At 43.0% G+C, this 19,895-nt stretch overlaps 2 protein-coding genes across 2 annotated transcripts in view; one reads left to right on the top strand and one right to left on the bottom strand.

Moving 5' to 3' along the window:
* The window catches only part of T265_05542 (hypothetical protein), a gene marked incomplete at both ends in the record, with an annotated part of 86,190 nt that overhangs the window by 13,146 nt on the left and 53,149 nt on the right, over positions 1-19,895 (top strand). The gene's annotated exons all lie outside the window — the stretch shown is intronic.
* On the bottom strand, positions 524-9,099 carry T265_05543 (hypothetical protein; the record flags this gene model as incomplete). Its single annotated transcript, XM_009170577.1, has 4 exons — positions 524-652; positions 7,050-7,149; positions 7,210-7,441; positions 9,057-9,099. 4 exons carry the CDS (start codon positions 9,097-9,099, stop codon positions 524-526), a joined length of 504 nt encoding a protein of 167 aa, XP_009168841.1.

The following is a 19,895-nucleotide window of genomic DNA, read 5'->3' as shown; positions in this document are numbered from 1 at the left end:
AGTGTTACAGGTGTATGTACCTCGGTATTTGTGATAGGCTAGCCATAAGTGCCACCCATTTCCCGAGTTCTTTCTCTACTCCCAATTACAAGGCATTATTCACTCAAACTGACCGGTTGTACTGCTGAAAACCATTATTGTGTTTTTCTCTGGTGTCTATTCCAAGGATTATTATATCAACTGAACCAATCGTATCTGAATGAGTAGTTTTTGGTTCTAAAATTTTCGTGTCAACCCATCCATCTTTCACACAGAACAACCAAAAAATAAATAATTATTGCGTTAGGCGGAAATCCACACAATTCCCTCTTGACCGCTCGCAGTCAGGTGCTGCTGCGGCCGAAGAGCCCATCCCACGCAAGACTGGTTAAAAGTTCGGGACGCTTGCCGGTCCGGCATCAAAGACAAGATTGATTGGTCAACAATCTGGACCCAACAGCCAATCATGACTCAGTATTGGCAAAATGCCGGTTGCCAATGGCGCATCCAGAACGCGTCAGAGTTTCCAGAAAGTCAGTGCCGCTTACGCTATATATATGAAGCGCTGTAGAAGTGTTACTGACTTTGTTTTGAACGTTAATATACCTTGTGCACCTTTGGTGGTTGTTTTTGACGTGAACGCTAGCTTGTGAGGCTCAGACCGGCAACTAAGCTGAGAAAAATACGGTTACCACAGACTGAAAGCAGCTTTATTTGATGTTGTTCTGTAGTTTGCCTTGGGTGAATGCATACGACATAAAAAACATTACAAGCGGTAGCATGACTATCCATCAAGCATCTGTGCTAGCAACCAGTATATATATATAATATTATGTAATTTATACATGTAATAAAAACCAGTCTGCGCAGAAAATGGTGAAGCACTAAGTACCTTTCACGTTCCACAAACCTGTCGCCCACGTAGTAGTTAAGTGCAATCGACAGTTGACTTTCATCTCTGTAGACAAAACCTCAATTGCAAGAACTATGCGATTTATTTGTCTCCTCTCATGTGCAGTCTACGCGTGATCTACGGGGCATGAGATGATTTTCTACGTTTTGTTTGGTTTTCCGTCAGATTAGACAACATGAACCATGTTCTTGAGGGAAAGTGGAGCAGTTTCCTGCAATTATCACAGAAGAGGCTAGCCTTCGGAGAGAGATTGTCCTAACCATGACAACTGTATTATTTTAGCAGTGATACCCATATTGAAAATTCTAATAGCTCCTGTAACTATGGTCCTGAATGTACAAGTTTCATCTAGAAAAAGAAATGACGAATGCAAACTTGTTGACATTCCAAGAGTTTTTTCATTCCTTTGAGGCAATTTGTGGCGGGGGGCTGTCATCTAAAATCACATCAAATATTTTATTACCCACATTCGTTTGCATATTAATCATACATAAATAATTTGTCATTGTTTGTACAGAAAACCGTAAGTTCTTTGAACTCCCAAGTGATGAAATCACTCCGTATTACGAGTAAATCAATCTGTTGATACATATGTAATGTTGCGGTCTTTCATCGCGACCTGTTCGTTGGTAGCTTGAAGACTTAACCATTTGGCAAGCAGCGCTGTTCAGCAATGTGACAACCCACATATGGACAGGACCTAGCGCCATTGGTTTTTCCATCATAGAATCCGTGTCACGTGGTCACGTTTTGACTGACTCCCCAAGCGACAATGGTAGTTTCACGCGCCTGGTGAAATTATTCTTCCTCTGAGCTACTTCCAGATTGTTAGTAGTGTGAGGAGATTTTCAACAATTGGAAGTTGAGACTTCGCCTGTTTGGGCATTCAGCTTCTCGATTTTCACTGTAGACTGGTATCACTTTTTGTTCCGTGTCTTCCTTTTCTGAATAGCTGGTGAAGCCAATGAAAGAGGTCGTCATAGTGGGTTTAGATCATTGTCAGCTTCGTCACTTCTAAATCAAGTAGGAAAAAAATCAGAAGTACTTGAACCCGGAGCGTTCGTCACTGGTTCAACGGACGGTAGCCTTTCTGATATTCGCAGTGCTATACGTCATAATCCATATGTATCGTTTTGGTTTTTGTGTCGGGACACGTTATCTCAGTTGGGAATCTCAGAGCATTTGTTGCTATGTACCTATTTCACAGCGATGACCTCTCCGTGCTGTCACTGTTCACCAGCAATATTGTCAGCTGAGGTTTTAGTTATTCAGGTCGAACAAAAATACGGCCACAAAAGGGCTTCCCAAGAGACGCTTCGGAATATGTAAGGCCTCATAAAAGCCGTTTTTCGCCTGGCTGGCATGCACTTCTGGTCAATTTCTTCCGGAATCTCCAAATTTTCTTCACTAAAAGTGCAAATACTTATATTGCATTTGTACTAGTTTCCTTTATTTGCCCTTCATTGTGCATGAACTATGCTTCCTTCCCACAACATAACAACTCATAAACGTCAACTTATTTGCATTGAAGCGTTGTTTTGGCGTAGGACTTATTCCTCTCACTCAATTCTCCTCAAATCTTTCGTCTTGAAAAGCATACTCGTTGTCTTTGGTATTCTTATCAGCCTGGATTTTACTGATGCTAATTGTAGGCCTAACTGATTTTGCATTCTGTCTTGTTAGCGTCATCCCTCAGTCGCTTTGTTTTAGGGTAAAAGCAATTCTATTTTCAAGAAATACATTCATTTGTAAATCAATATGATTTTCACGAGAGATTCAACGGAATCTCTCGTTTATGATATTCCACAACTGAATGTGCTGCACGCAGGCCGCCACATGTTTCAGTTGGCACGATATTCGAGATATCACAGTAGCAATCCTATTTTCTTCACTCCGTAGTGATTCCCCATATTTCATAACTGACGATAAAATTGCACTGCGCTTGTTCCCGATAATCATTAAGGAGACTGACTAACAAGCATGCCATATGGGTTTGTGCACAGAAGTTCACTTCAAACTATCTGAAACGGCATCACTGTTTTCCGATTTTGAAAATGCTATTCACATTGTCGTACGTGTGTTTATCTAGCAAATGTTTTCAACTTGGCGTCATCTGTTGACTCAAAGGGCTAACGTTCAAACCAGTTGCTTATCGTGCCTATCAAATCTATAACCTAGATTCATACGTATACGACCGCCATTCATTTACGTAACAAATTATCACATGCGTTTTTGGAAATTTTTTGAACTCAAGGCGGGTAAGGAACGCTATTCTAGGAATCACTCGTCTTCGCAAGATGCAGTATTTTGGCTTTTATTTGAAAGCACTTATTTAAAGAGCAATCGAACCGAAAGCCCCTCAGGCGTCCAAAGCTCTGAGAAGAAGGAGAACGAGAAATAACCAGCAAACGGAACAAATGATCTAGTGCAAACTAAGGTTACAATCAACGTTGGCGGTGAGCCCACACTTTATCTGGTCGTTTAATTAATTGGCCTTGTGATTATCCGAAGATAAATTGATGTCATCTGAGCAAAGAGTACACGCATATCGGTGTGTGTGTGTGTATGAACTATTCGAATGCTGAGGACATCAAACATATCAGCGATGAGCAGTCAAACGAGTGTTGGAAGCAGGAAATCTAAGGCACCGATTGGTCGAACGATGAAGAAGATCCAAGTGCACTGTGTAGTTATAATGAGTACTTCAGGTTAACGGATATTACCGAATGAAGCGGATGACTCCATCAATTTTAAAACATTGTGAAATGTGGAGTTTGCGTAGCTGTTTGCTCTGGGACACTATTCACTGGTGTGTGTGGTGCACGCAAGAAATTGCACCCATTTGCCTCCATCATCAAAACACGTAGAAAAAACTTGCAAAGTTGCAAAAAAATCAAAAACAAGATTGGAAGGTAGGCAAAAATAAAATATTTTTGTCAGGGGGTATGTCTTATTACATCTAATTTGTCACAAAAATTACCGTTACAAAAACACTAATAGTCAAGACGGAAAATATTCTCGAGAACGGAACCATTTGCATCTCACGGCGAACAGGGTGTTTCCTTGCCCGAGAAATTCGTGCGACAAATCTTACAGTTTTGATGCGTTAGACGCGATTCAATTTACCAACGATTCGTCGTAACGCTACTATAGACTTTGGAAGGGAAGATTTTGACAAAAACGTCGTTCATTTTTCTTGGGTAATTACTCCTATATCCAGAAGCGGTTTATTTTATTGTGTATGTGAAAATGTCACGATGTATTATCAACCTGTTAGTACTATACGAATCACTAGCAGGTAAGTCGTTTGTTGCGGAAGGATTACCGAACCGAAAAAAATTACCTCTCAATTCATTAGTCACAATCCTCTCCATCAATGAAAAAAATTAATTTGGTCATGTACTTTTGCTGTATGGCTCCATCGATTAGAAATTATCAGCTATTATTCACCCTAAAACGATGTTTGAATAACTCGACTGATTGATTTACAATCCAATCGAGGCATAGCACCATTCCTATCGGGGTGTGGAGCAGAACATTACACGCGAGTTATTTGGAACGATAGGGCGAGTAGAAAATTTCTTGCAGTTTAGGGAGTAATGTTAGGTCAAAAATTTCATCAAACTCATCTAGGTACGCTTTGTGGCTGGTGAGGGGCGATGCAGATTGGATCCATGTTTCTAGTTCGAAGTCTCAAAATGCCCTCTGTCTTTTATACTTTCACGCGTGGTTCAAAAACCACGCCAAAGCCATTTAGCCCAATCCGGACCTCATATGACACAAAAGTCCCCGTACTGCTCGTTCGCAAACCGATTAATCGAGACAAAAAGCCTAGTAAACTAGATTGTTCAGCTGCGTCTGACATGATATGCACTCCCTCGAGTTGTTTTGTTTCAGACGCGCACTCTTCCAGAGAAAGTTTATATGTTACACCTAACGATGTGTCGAGTTGTCTGATCCGCTTCCCAAACCTGAGTACATTTGGCCCCCACCTCTTTACACCCGACCAAGTAAATATTTTTTTCGATTTCGAGGACAAATTTTCGGGAAGCTGTATTTTGAACTGTAGGTGGCTCATTGATTAAAAAAAACCGAACACGACTTTTGAAGCATGAGGGAAATTCTCGGTTGTTGAGCAACTTACCGCGAAATCTACAAGGTATTGATTACGTGACTACTTGAAAACCTACCGCACAGGACGAAACAACTAACACCAGACGTCCATTACCATAACTGTCAAAAAATCTTGCACAGTTAAACCATATTGTTCTAATGTTTGTGAAACAACTTACAGGTCGATTCCATTCTCAGTGCATATCACAGCAGACTAGTTCCCTCATGTTATGATATTGGCCTAGTGGAACAACGATCCGGTGCTCGTCTCGGTTTTGTCTATCGATTGACACAGTCCTCGGAACTTATCGGCCAGGTAGCTCCACGGACGACCGATGGTTTTGTGAACATACGTGAATTGTTCTTGTATCTACAGTATATGTTTTGAAGGTGTCTGGAAAACCACTAACATGCTTGCTCTTTCGGACATGATGATTTAGATTCATCCAATACGTACCGATGGGTTATTCTGACAAACCGGCCTGGCATACAACATATTCGGCAATTCATTCTCGGTATGATCATGTGACGAGGTCTAACGCATGAGAAGATCGAGCGTAGGCTAATAAGAAAAGTGACCCAAGCACAGGAACAGGACTGGTCAAACGAGATAGCGCTGTGAGGCCAAATGCTAAAATCTCGGTAACTCCATCAAATCTTGCTAAATCCTTGTGCTTCGGAAATTGTGTTTTTATACTTTGGTCCAGATTATTCCGTGCATTTGAGCATTCAGTTACTATGTGAATGGTTCATTTAACTGACCAATTAATCTTTACTCTCCATCACCATTTTTGAGGCCCTGGACGCCGCAAGAAATTATATGGGGAAAGAATTAGTTTGGGAAACCGTTCAATCGGATAAAATTTGGTGTACATGGTTTTCCTATTGTAACAAACTTTCTGCGCGCGACGAATGTACTCGTTTACATACCGATTTGGTTCCAACGGGTGACTTACCTGAAACCCAACTGAATCTGTCCTTTGTGACATTCGTGCGGGGTCAAAGAATTTTTTAGCAAACTTGTGAGTAGTTTCCTCTACAAAACTCTGCACATTTCAACTGTTCCGCCTCAGAATTGATTGAATGCGCTTTTCGTAAGTTGTTCCGCTTCTTGATTTTCTGTATAGTGAGCTTAGAGCGCGAATCAGCAATGATTTACCATTGCGATTTTGGGGACGAGCTGATACAAGCTTGGTCCGGTTTTGGTCTTTGACCAACTTTCCCTCTGATTGAGAATGGAACATTGCCACGATAATATGATGTGAATCAGTCATGCACGATCTCGTCTGTTGTAGTGCGCTGGGAAGAAAATGTTTTCATAAGGGTTCAACCACGGACCAGTACCGGCTTGAATCGACGGTTGTTTATTGATCGACAAACCGGTCCATTTGACGGGTTACTTGATCCGAGGTGACCAAAGGGATTGAACATTGAGTACCATCTTGAAGGGGTTTGCGACACCAAGTGGTCCAGATTCGATCCAGGTTAAGTGTTCACAAGTCAGTTAAGTTAAGTTCATAAGTCCCAATGTAGAACCCTCCTCAACACAGAACACCGAAGGACATTATGGGTCCATTTTATATGATGATGAACTGTGTTAAACATTCGGCCTACCTTTGGAGCTAATTCCAACGGAAACTCTTGAATCTGCATTTATTCAATCAAACCTTCCATAAATGAGGCATACCCAACACAAAGTTTGTCAGACTGCGAGTTTTTACACCCCAGAAGACAGCGTAACAAAGGCAAAACATTCACCACTTCGAAATGTTTCGTGTCACTTTGGTGATCCAAACTGCATTCATGATTCCCAAAATATAAGGTACCAAACAAGTCTGTGATGAGTGATTTGCATCCCATCAGACATCAAGGCAGTAAACTAATAACCCCAGAAAATCTAATGAGGTATATGCGTTAACTGACGCACATGCTTGTGAGTGTGATACTCTGAAATGTCAGTATCGATTACTAGATGCCATCTCGCTAACTGTTAAGAACACTTTGAACTCTTGTTCCTTGTACAGTGTTTGTTGGAGCCCTTAACTAGGTCTCCGTATGGCTGTGAAGATGTGATTTCTTTGGCGACCCTGTTGGAATTAGTGAAGGCGCAATAGCAGGAAGAAAGATGCCCAAGTGAATCAGGGCTGATCAGGATAAAAGTCCGTTATTAATATAATCGTTCAGTTGTAGCACCGTTTCGGTACCTAGTTGCCATGCCACCCGGAGGTTTCACGGGGGCTGGGATACTGCCAGGTTGTCCAAGCCTAGACAGGGGAATTCGAGAGCCAGAATTTGGTTTCAAACCACAGACCTTCCGGTCAGTAAATTGGTGCTCCAACCGCTTAGCCATCTCGCCCATGATAAAAATCCAAACACCTGAGAATCGGCAGCTCCGCGTATCTTGATAATTCTTGAAGAGCTCTGACACCAAATAACCTGATCGGCATTGTGATTAACTTATACTATATGGCACCATTCATTTTTGGATTGCCCCACGTGATTTGGCATTCATATTGCGCGAAAATATCCACATTACCGAGAAAAACCGCCGTAACTGTACATACCTTACTATTTCCTTAATTTACTTTGCAGAAAAAGTAGTAAAAATTAAACCGGGTGAGTTTACTTCAAGATTGTAATGCATATCATAGCAATTACGCCATCACTCCGAAAGAAACTTATCTTCAAGAGTAATCAAAAAATAGTGTGCTATCGGCCGGGACTTGTGGTGGATGTCCTTGCATACAGGAGTTATCCGACAGCTGAACAGCTGATCTCTCATCTTTTGTGCTGTATGTCCTTCAATAGAAACATTTTCGGATGATTTTAACTGCGCATAGTAGAACACACATCCTTGGATCTCTTTGGTTTCGTACTACAAGTCATGCTCTTGGCTAACATACTGATTCGGAGAGCCTAACATTGATCAGTGTACTGATATTGTGCGAGCAGTTCAAGTGATTCGTGATCAACAGGGAGACGATCTTTAATGGGCTGTTCTCAAGAATGTGCAATTTACATCGAGTTGAGGTATCCTACAGACCCAGTCCCTTAATATGGGTGCTTAGGCGAAACGTCTCAACTTGCTGCCAGCACAAAGCAAACGGTGTTATCTGCCACATGCGAGCAGTTGTCGCTCTCTTTTTTTGGTCATTCATTGGTTTATCGCGCAAAAATAAACTGTGCTCACTAGTAAAGCTCCGGTGGCTGTAACGCGTTACAAACAATCGCCATTGTGTGTACACGCTTACATATGTAAAAAAAAGGGCAAAAAAAACACTGTACGTGGGAGACGCGTTTGTAATCAGCTATGTGTCGAAGAACAAACTAATTTGTCTGTTCTGTTCAGCCGGCCACACTCATTAATTTATCGTGGTGCTTGAGGGGAGCATCCACAATTAACCCTGAAAAATATTTGAAAATTTCACAAGTATTGTTCTCCTGTGGAACATTCTCTGACGATGCGGTTGTTGTCCGGGGCCTTGCCATTGAACGTCCCTTTTACCTAGTTTTGTAAATCTTGATTGGCTACTCGCTAGACCTGCAAAAGGAACATCATAATTGCAGCAAAATGTGGATTTTTAGTTACCCTTTTTTAGATCCACTACACCTTGCTACGTTTCTGTTGGAGACAGGTTGCACACTGCAAGCGTTGCATCCTAGGAGGTTCAAATATTTCCAGTAGAATTCCAAACGTATTGCGTTTGAAAGTTAAAAGTTAGCAACAGAAACCAAAAAAGCGCAGTGTTTTGGGGGTTGAATACTCTCTTGTGACAATTCTTCCATCGGTACGGTCGTGGATCAGTATTGGATGAGAGTTTTACGGGGCGTCCTATGGAAGTAACTAACAAAAAGTGTGGACAGCTTAGTGTTTGCATCGTTGAATCGGGGATGCAATGCTCATACCTACAGGAAGAATATAAACGAAGAGCAGATTGCGGCCCAACAACTTTGAAACTGAATGAATCGAAAGCTGTTACCGACTCTTCACTCGCACACACGAAAATTAGGCATGAATAAATAAAAGACATCAACAAGGGACTTTGTACACCTTCTGGTGGATATACTTCTTCCAGAAGTCCACGCGCTGTCATGCGACAAACAGAAGTGCTGCTCGCTTCACTATTTGCTTTCAGTCAATCAATCAATCAATCAATCAATCAACAATCAATCATTCATTCAGTCAATCAATCAATCAATCGACCGATCGATCAACCAGTCCGTCAGTCAATCAGTCAGTCAATGGAGCATTCTATCTATCAATCCATCAACAGATCAGGCAACCAGTTAAACTATGTATCTATCTATCTGTCTATCTGTGTATGTTAATAATAACGGATTCACAGATCAAATTTTAAGCAGGAAATCCAATATAGTTTAATAAAATCCAACAAAGCGGTGAGCATAATCAGGCCCTCAGGCATACGCACGAGCCTATGAACGCTCAGCACTGAATTTATCAGCTATGAACCGTGTGCCACAGGCACATTGGTTTCAGCCGCTGCAATTTGGATCACAGGAAAACGGCAATGTAGAATATACAACCAAGCGTTGGGGTCGAAGGTATGTTCAGTTTGTTCGGGTAGCTACGCATTAAAGGCAATGGCTTTGAGGCACGAGCACTGCTAACTGCGCAATTGGACCATTTCAGTCAATGACACTAACCACTGGTGATTTGAATCCCGGAGTCCACGTCCAGGAAGCCGCAGTTGCTCACCCGACTTAGTTTACTGGTTAGTGTTTTCGTACTTCGTTGCCAGGTCCTACATTGTTCACCTCTTGGTCTCTTCCACTTAGCACAGGGCTGGGCGAAAAGAACCCTGTAAGGTAGATGGTCTTTTGGAACGCGAAGTACATGTCCCAACCAGCATAAAATATGAAGCATGAGTAATTCATTTATCGTGGGACATTTTCTTCCTCCCAACTCCATCTGGCATACCTCAGCATTACGTATCGGATGTTCTAACCAGACCTGACCAATGCTGTGAAGACAACGATTGTCGAACAGTGGCACTTTCCTTATGTCCTCTGCGCGTAGAAGCGACGTCTCTGATCCGTAAAGCAGTATGGATCGAACCACGGCAGTGTAATCTCTTTCCTTGACAGATAATCTCACGTCACATCGACATCATAGGTGTCGGAGGTTTGAAAAAACTGACCTGGCCTTTCCGATTCGAGAGATAATTTCATCTCCAGCCAGTCCACCGGAACTCATACAGCTGACCAGGCAAACAAATTTATCTACCACGTCGATTGGCTCACTAGTAAGCATGAGGTGTGGGTTTGATTCCACCCACTATCGTAGCAGCACTTTACACTTTGCAGGTGTGAAACGTGTGCCACACCGTGCGGCAAAGTTGTTTAGGTTATTTGAAAGCGCTTGAAGTTGAGAAGGATCTGATCTAAGGAGAGCAACATCGTCTGCATACTCAATGTCTGTGAGGGGACGTCTAGGGAGCATTTCGACTCCCGAGGTTTCAAAGACAGGCAGAGTAATTTCAAGCAGTAGGTGTGCTGGACAAACAGTTCTGAAAGCTGCTTCTTCAACTCGCCTCCATTCACTCTGCATGCACCTTTCGTCGTCCACATGACTGTGCGTTTCCAGTAGCTTTCTAGCCAGATAGGCTCGATTCTCTTCAGCTACTGAAACTTGTCGAAGTTGATGAACGAAGCTGCTCTGTTTAGGCACGCGTGGTGCTGGCGGAAAGCGAAGTGCTAAGGGGCTTGCATGATGGCGTGATCAGAGTCAAGTTGCATACCCCAGGATGAGCGACAATCCTTAACTGAGGCTCCCGTCGGTAACTGATAGCCATATGTTCGAAATGAGTCCACGAATGTCTTGTGGTAGGTGACCTCTAATTAACTCGGTGTGTGCGTTTGTGCTAATAGTTCGTACTGGCCAGGAACAGCTGAGGATTTGTCCACAACCGAAGAAGCCGATCTCCATTATCCGTATGCTCAGTATCGACTCTGCATTGACCGCCTAACTGTGCTTCTTCCAGAATTAGTCGTCCAACTTGGGCATTCATTTCACCCGCCCTGCTTCCCGACCGAAGCAGTCATGACGTATCTTGATGCAACTTGTCCTCAGTCTCAGAACTGCTATCTCTTGGGGCGTATGCTGATACGACAAACAAACACCGTTTACCGCATCGACCTGCGTTCATCTTAATTGAGCCAGTTAACCGCGCAGTTCAAAGGCGACTGTTTACTGGGATCCAGTCCAGTAGGGCGCTTCCAGCCTTGTGGCTGAGTGCAACTCTCACACCGTAGATACAACAAGACATTGTGTGAGGATCACCGGATGCCCGAACAGTGAAATGTGGAACATCTGGGCTCGTCGTAAGCGGTTTGAGGAACACGACCGAAGTGGTGTCCTGTATGTGTGTTTCTGAGGCATAATATACATTGATAGAGGGAAAGTAAGGTTTCAGCATGGAATGCCTTTTACCCGATTTGACATAAAGTACGGACATTGAAGGCTGCAACGTGGATCACATCTTTTGAGATTAGTAGGTGATTATTTTGGGTTTATTCTTCTGAGCGATGGTTGGGACACGGACTAGTGACTAGAGGACCGGCGGATGGTTTTTTTGCACTGCATTGTACGATGGGTTGGGAAGAATGAGGAGAAGGCCGGTGAGCGAAATGCTGCAAGGGGAATAATACTTCCAGATTACCCAGGTGGAAGGAAGGTGTTTAGTTGAGGTACCCCGCCTTGAGTCTTTGACTCAAAAGTCTGACCCACAAAGCAGTGGGAGGATGTAGTGTTTTGTTCGTGGACCCTGCCGCTAGCCCCTTTGACACAAGGACCTGGATCGCGGGACAGCGGTTGTTAGGGTTTACTTTGTAGACCCTTCCTGGAGCTTGGTAGACCTTGGTAGACCCTTCCTGGACTCAATAGTCTGACCTACTTGGTATGACCGGGGATGCAGGGAATAAGGCATTACTGTCTCACTCCTGATGCGACTGCGCACGGCTGGTGCCTTTTGAGCAGCACCGGACTTTTTGGTTTTAAAAGTATTTCGACCGTATTGAATAATGTGCCGGCGGTCACGGTCAACCGTTGGGCGATCGGAGTGTGCGGTTTTTGGGGCCGATCTTCTCTAACCCGTCCTTTCTCGGGGGAAGTCAACATCGCTATTTCCGTACATATGAAAATGACGGTCGCTTGGAGGAAACGCCTTACTGAAATCGCGGAAAACAGTACGACTTTACCTTCAGATCGCCTCGTAATACTTTAACTCTCCGTACGGAGACTCGCTGTTCTTTGTCGGGCCGCTCACCGTTGGCTTCCTGGCATGGTGGAACCTTTAGGAACTGAGTTCCAGCCAGTATAGCCCGCAGAATCATTGCAGCACGGAAGCCGGACCACCAGGACAAGGTGACAAACTTGGGTCGGGACTATTCATATATGACCACCTTTTAAGGGTCAAATTTCTCGTTGTTAAACGTTTTGAGTAGGGTTTTGACACTTTCAGATGCATTGATGATTGTTTCCCTTTCTCAAGAGTTTGCAGAGACAGTCGGACGTAAGTGAAAACAATGGAATTTAAAATAATTATTCATTTTACCGTAAAATGATCAAACTTTAATTTCATTCTAAGTGAAAGACAAATTTCACCCGCGTTTTTGAACACCTAACCTCCAAGTGGCTGGAATCACTCTCTGAAGCCATGACCTTGTCACAATTCAATGAGCTGTAGCTGTCATCACATTTGTTCTTCATTCTTGTTAATTATTATCGTACGCATGAAACGAATGAGTTTAGAAGATGAATCGTTGCAAATGAGTCTATACTTATTGTCTGATTTGTACTTCATGTTCAGCTGCATACAAGGGTAAGCGGTTTTAGATATATATTTGCTTGGCAAAACACAAGTATATATAAGTTATATATATATATCTATGCGTCTATAAATCAAAGCAACCTAGAAAAACTGCTATTATTGTCATGAATCTACGAAACGCTTGGTCACAAACATAAAACGTAAATCCGAGCGGTAGGTATGGAACGGTGTGCCAGAGAACATTCGATGTAACGAGGGGAAGGTTCCGTTCGAGGTCGTGCCACCAATAGTCCCAGTCAGACAGGATAAATTCCAACGTACGTAAAAAGAATTTGTATGCCAGCGCGCTCCTCACCACTACTAGTACATTAGTACACTAGTACACTTTTACACACATATTCCATAGAATGCTGGTGCCGCGTACTTGATGCTGGTTTGATAAGGGTCAGTCTCCTATCGCTTTCCTTCACACACTGACTTACGAAACCTTAAAACGGACAGAAGGGTTGTACATTTCAGTTGGCCATCGAACATCGGTGATGAACGTTGTGAAATTTCCCAGTGCCCCTTCAGGTCACTATTGGATGGACGGTTGTCGCGTTTCATTGCGACTAATTTTCAGATTACTATGCAACAAGTTAACGTATTCAGCTTCAAAAAGTTCTGTATTGTGAGGTCCGTGTACCCTTAGCACAAAGAAACAGCAAGGGATTGACATCATTCATCTCTTGGCGGTCAGCCACTGCACGGCACCATTTCACGTTTTTAACTTCACATATGCTTCACCAATCCTCTGTCTGAACAGTCGATGAAAAAAATTACCAAGTAAAGTACTTGTGACTTCCACAACACGCCAGACATTGGAATCATCGACATTTGCAAATTCCCATGGTTTCCCACGGTAGAAAGTAGGAGGTGATTCGGTGACTATCGAAAGATGGAATGAGAAGAGAGAATAGTTTGAGATGAAGTCATTTACAATGGTTTTCCTACATATTCACTGTACTTGAGCTCAGTGCCACAGGCACCAGGCAACCACAAATCCAGCAGGCACGTGACCATTTCGTGTAGGAAACCTACAAAGGACGGAAATGCACAAGGACGTCGCACCAGCGCGTGTTCACCCCCTACTGAAGGATCACTGATAGCAAAAACGTGTCAAACTTTGCCTCTTTTGGTTAGCAAAACTGAGGTCAGCTGAGAATCCCAAGTTTCAGAAAAAATGCGACGCTATATTTGGAGGTAAACAAACCGAATTTGTGGAATGGCAAAAATATTGGACATTGGTCTGCGTGAATGACCATCAATACAGTGCTTCAGCCATGCTGAAAGATACCACGAAGCTAGCTCTTCCAATGTACAGGATGGTGGAAATATGCAAGATCCCGCGTCCGGGCCCTAAATCAAAAGATATTTATCCGATTTGAGTCCATTACTGAATTTTTGTACCTTGAAGTTGATGCTCCTATAAGGTGCAATAAAGGAAACCCAGGGATCTCCATGTTTGAGCTGTTGTCATGGCAACGTGATTTTGGAAGTGGTATACTCCAAGACAGTAGAAAAAGAAGAGAGATCCGACTATTCAGAACAATGTTGTCACTGTTAATTCAATTAAGATTTCCTCTAGCAGGTGAAGATGACCTAAAGTGAAAAGCATGGAACCACTTTGGGGCTGTTCTACATTTGTTTGAAGTCAACTTTACTGCTTCTTGAAATTTCCTCATACGATCAAAAAAGCTTAGAAGGAAGAATAATTGACATAACGAGTGAGAGTTCAGGCTGGGATTACGTCACCTAAAAAGCCAGTCCACTCCTGACCACGTGATGTGAATCACGTGAATGATGAATCAGTGGAGCTGTGTGCTGTCGAACTGCCAATCAGGATGCTGCCGATCAGGTGCGGGTGGCCGGGTAGCACAGTCTGCAGCCACTAGCCGGGATGTCGTTGGTTCCTCTCGCGTTACAGATTCATGAGATACACATTGCTGGTTAGTCTTAACAAAGACAGTTGTTTGGTGCATCTCGGCTTTGATGCACAGATTGGATGACACTGTTCTTTATTTTCGTTTGAGCAGGAGTGATTTTCAAAAGGTCGATCAGCTACCCAAATCTGGGCGCAGATATAGACCGTTTTTGAGTCACATCGCAGCCATTGTATCAACCTAACGGAGTTTTTTTAGGCTGACATTCAGCAGGTCATCATTCATGACAGATTTACTAACCCCTTTCAGCACGCAGTGCGATAAATGTTTTCGCCAGGTGGATGGATCACATATTGATCAGTCCCTTTTGTACTATTTTTCCCCGGTGCAAATCATACTATTGCGAAGGCTTTCGGAAGATTTCACAGTCTTATTCGGTGTCCTTATTTGTCAAAGGCATCCTCATGAGTGAATGCAATCTCAGCTAGTATGATTAGACTGGTCTATTAACTGGTCACAATCCTTGTCAGACGGAAATGGGCTGATAACTTCAGATGATTTGATGAGGCGCAAGCTATAAGAAATTGTTAACGATATATGTAACGAAAACACCGGTTCAACAACTGTGCCTTTGAATATAAGCTCTATTTTCTCTTTGTAGACAAACTCTTTTCATTAATTCGTGAGTTTCATCCATGCAAACCATCTGGTTATGAAATGTATGTTTGTTTGCCTTTATCATACACATTTAACCGCTTTACACAGGTTTTGTATGTCATCACACGTTCTTCGCTCTAATCATGCATTCCATTACAAGGATTCCGTGTGTAGTTTTCTAGTTGATTCGTTCTCTGAGCTGATCAGTTTTTGTTGCAAAAGTTCCATTATCAGTTGAGATGGCACTGCCAGTGCCCCGCCGTAAAGTCGAGCGAAGCGTGGGTGTGGTTCTGCGTACACTAGTGATGTATGTATGTATGTATGTATGTATGTATGTATGTATGTATGTATGTATGTATGTATGTATGTATGTATGTATGTATATATGTATGTAATGTATGTATGTATGTATGTATGTATGTATGTATGTATGTATGTATGTATGTATGTATGTATGTATGTATGTATGTATGTATGTATGTATGTATGTATGTATGTATGTATGTATGTATGTATGTATGTATGTATGTATGTATGTATGTATGTATGTATGTATGCATGCATGCATGTATGTATGTATGTGTGCTTCTAACCGGGAGTGACTTCCACTTATGACTGGTTGTTTATTTAGACGGTTCTGTTAGCTGGTCCGCTGTTCCGTGTTTTCCATTTTCCCTGACTAATTGAGCTCGGCCTTTCCTGTGCCCATCCACAATTGACTCTGGAGTGAGCTTTACTGTTAAGCTATGAATTCCACGTCCTCACCCCTGCTGGTACGCTTCCGGAGAACTCCTCTTACTGCGTATGTTACTTCAGCGTTTGCTTTCAATCGAGTATTCAGGTAGTGTCACTGAGCAAAACAGATGGTGGGTCACAGGTTGAATTGAGTCCGACATGTCGGATATGTGCCGGACGTGTCGCAAAGTATCATGCTCCCAGGAGTTTCTTCACTTGTTCTCCAAGGTTTTGATACCTTTTGACACCTTCCAAATTAAACCTGTTCCTCTGCCGGCCTGCATACGTGAGGATCAATAATGGGGGTTCATTTTTACCGCATTCTTCATCTTCTCCCCTGTCCGTTCACAACTGAATTGCTATACAACATTGTTTCTCCGGGTTCTCTCAGTGTCATGTTCTAGTTCTGGGGGTGATTTTCCGAAACGGATTTGAACAAAAAAGACCAGTCTCAGAAGTCATGTAGACAGCCACCAATCACAACAGACCACAGAGCTGAACCAACCAATCGACTGATGATGATTGGTTGTCACTCATGCCCAACAAAAGGGGCCACGCTGCACTCCGCTTCACAGCAACGTGTCATATCGATTACTAACGGAACATATAACCGTCTGTTCTATCTTGTGTACCAATGGTACCCTGTGAGTTTATTTTGTAGCTGGAATCAGCCTGTGAAAAAGTGAAACATAGCGTAGCCACTTCATTTTTGTTGAAGGATTTGGAAAATTTGGATCGGTGACTATCCGCTCTGAGTGACCGATTGTCAAAGTGATTAGGTTAAAATACGGAATAATGTTGTTCCAATTATTCTTTAGCCTTGCAATTCAGAAGGCGATGCTCTGAAATATTTGCACGTGATGTGGAGTCGTTTTGGTCATAAGATGGGCGGATGGATTTCTCTTCTTCCTCATTTAACTAGGATCCATTATAGAGGAGAATATCGGTTGCTCAGGTAGCGTAGATGGTCGTTGGCTTGTTCGCTGAGCTGGGCAATTTGGTTGCAAACGTTTCATCACCAGTCGAGGTGACATCATCAGTGCGTAGTTGTGCGTAGCGGTGGGTTGGTGGTTGTGCGTTCAGTAGTGTTACGGGGGTGTTGATATACGTGCTGGTAGCCGGGGATGACCTTTGACCGCGATTAGTTATTCGGTCGGGCGGTTCCATTGGTTTTTCTTTTTATCCCGTGTCCTCATTCGCTGATGCCCTTTGAACTTGGCATCCTTCGCCGTCGTAGTCTGGTCGATGTTGGAGTGACCTTTGTCCTTCCGAGTTCCGCTTGTGACCTTTATTGATTTGACTCCGAGGAGTTCCTTGTTCCTTCGTTTATGAATCCAGTATTCGGTCCTCCTTGAGTGTTCCGGTTGCGATGTTGGTCTTTTGCACGTAGAGGCGCAGATCCAGTTTGATGCGCCGGTTGACCGAACCTGCCGTAGAGTATCATGCTTCCAGAAATGTTCTTCCGTGTCGCGTGTCTCCGTATGCCAAAATTTTCACGCTTTCCAGATTGAATGTGTGGCCTTCTGGTCCTCGTGTATGGATATCAAGGACAGGGGGTCATGCCTCCTGACAGCCGCGTTGTGTTCCTTTATTCGTGTACATAATTTTCTCCCAGTTTGTCCAACGTAGAATTTGTTGCAGTCGTTGCAGTCGATTTGGTATATCACATTGTTCCTCTTGGTTTTGTCCCGGTTGTCCTTCGGTCTAGAGATTAATTTCCTTAGAGTAGCACTCGGTTTGTGGGCCACGAAGATTCCTTTTTGCGCCAATAATCTGGTTGCGAGTTCTGATATATTCTTGATGTAAGGTAGGACTACCCGTCTGGTGGCTTGTTCTTGCTGTGGCTGTTGTTGAGATGTCTTCTTCTTCAAGCTTCTCTTTAGAAAACTCCTTGAATATCCATTGTTCTGGAACACTCTGAAAAGATGGTTTTCCTCCTTCTTCCGTAGTTCTGTGGTGCTGCAGTGTGTCTCCGCCCTCTTGAACAAGGTTTGGACGCAGCTCTTTTTGTGGTTTACTGGATGATTGCTGTTGCAGTTCAGTACTTGGTCCGTATGAGTCTCTTTGCGGTATACGCAGGTTTCCAGAGTCCCATCCACCTTTCTGTTCACTAAGACGTCCAGGAATGGTAGCCGACTGTTTCTTTCCAGTTCGATTGTAAACTTGATATGTTCCAACGTTGTGTTGAGCAGCTCATGTGCGTCGTGTACTGAGTCCCGTTTCATGATGACGAACGTGTCGTCCACATAGCGGACCCACAGCTTTAGATCCATTATCGTCTTGAGTCATGACAGCATTTGGGTGGTGCTCTTGTGATTTTCGCACGAAACGTACAGAAGCACGGGAAATTTAAGAATTATGTTGTTCAGCAACGAGTGGACACCAATATTTTGTGGCTTTTATGGAGACGCTGATTATATTCCTGATCATTCAACTTCATTTCACTTTAGGACTACACATTTTCACCATTTTCACCTCGATAAGAAGAACAAATGAGGTACAGTGTATCAACTGGCTAAAGGGAGCATATCAGAAAGGATTTCTACCCGGTTACGATTCGCAGACAGAACCCTTTGATTTTGTTTTGCAGGACGGATCTTCTGCTGACTGTTTTTGAAACTGACTACTTCTGCCATCTCTAAGTAGTTGCATAAGGCGAACACGGGTGTATCGAACCACAACTGATGAGAGATGCAACTTTCCTTCTTTCTGTAGGACTTAGAAAAGAGGAAAACATAGTGTTGGAAAAAGGTTAGTCCAATTAGCGAAGCAGAAACGCAAACTGTGTTATTGTCTTTATCTTTGCAATGTTAGGGTAACTTCTATGAGTATAGTTGACTGCGGAGCAGTTTGGATTCTAAACACAAACTATTGTCTTGATCTTTGCAACGTTTGGGCATCTTCTATGAATATAGTTGACTGCGGAGCAGTTTGGATTCTTTTATTACATTACATTCTAATGCCTCTCACGCAGTGGGCATTACACGGTGATCCATTGGCCCACAGCATACTAGGAATATTTATCTTATCTGCGCAGCCGCAAGCTACGTTTGTCTGCTATCAACCGACTCCTGAAATTGCAATTGATAATTCTAGGCGTGCCTATATCTGTCCAGGCGAAGAAGACACTGAAGACCACTGGCACTCCCACAATAGAATGATTCAACTCTTTATGGAAACTATACGCAGAGTAGAAACATTTCATGTGAGTCACACTTGGACATCGTGTTTTGCCTTGGTCTTGCAAGCTGAGGACGTTTTCGTCTGCAGATCAACATGATTCTTGCCAAAAATGACGTGAAGACTGGAAAAACAATCAAGAAGCTTATGATTCGCCTTGAATGGTTGGAGATGACGTGGGGTGCTAGTTGCTTGTGGCCGAAATTTGATCCTTTAGGGATTGCCCGCTTTTTCTCAGAAATCTTTGCCGTCCCGCTTTTCAAATCGTCTCGTAGCCGTAAAAACGCCTTTGATGCATCTGACCGTATTTTTCGGGTCACCACACTCAACAAGGAACAAGAGTAATCTTTCAGAACTTTATTTCTCAGTGGAGGGGTTCGCGAACCTGAGTAATTTGTCGCACCGTCTTCCTTTACTAGGGTAAAATATGACTCTGAGATAATTCAGCAGACATGCAAACATTTTCGAAAAGCAAATTTACAGCAGTTTTTTACATGTGAGTTGGATTTGGGGTTTTATTCAGAGTTAGGCTAAATAAGATTTTTTCCCATCTTCTCTAATATATGGATTTCTTGTAAACGGGAAAATTTTTTCACAGAGGGCATC

Source organism: Opisthorchis viverrini, assembly GCF_000715545.1.
Source record: "Opisthorchis viverrini unplaced genomic scaffold opera_v5_102, whole genome shotgun sequence".
Taxonomy (NCBI): domain Eukaryota; kingdom Metazoa; phylum Platyhelminthes; class Trematoda; order Opisthorchiida; family Opisthorchiidae; genus Opisthorchis; species Opisthorchis viverrini.
Note: the sequence above shows the minus strand (reverse complement) of the source record. Positions and strands in the feature narration are given on the sequence as shown.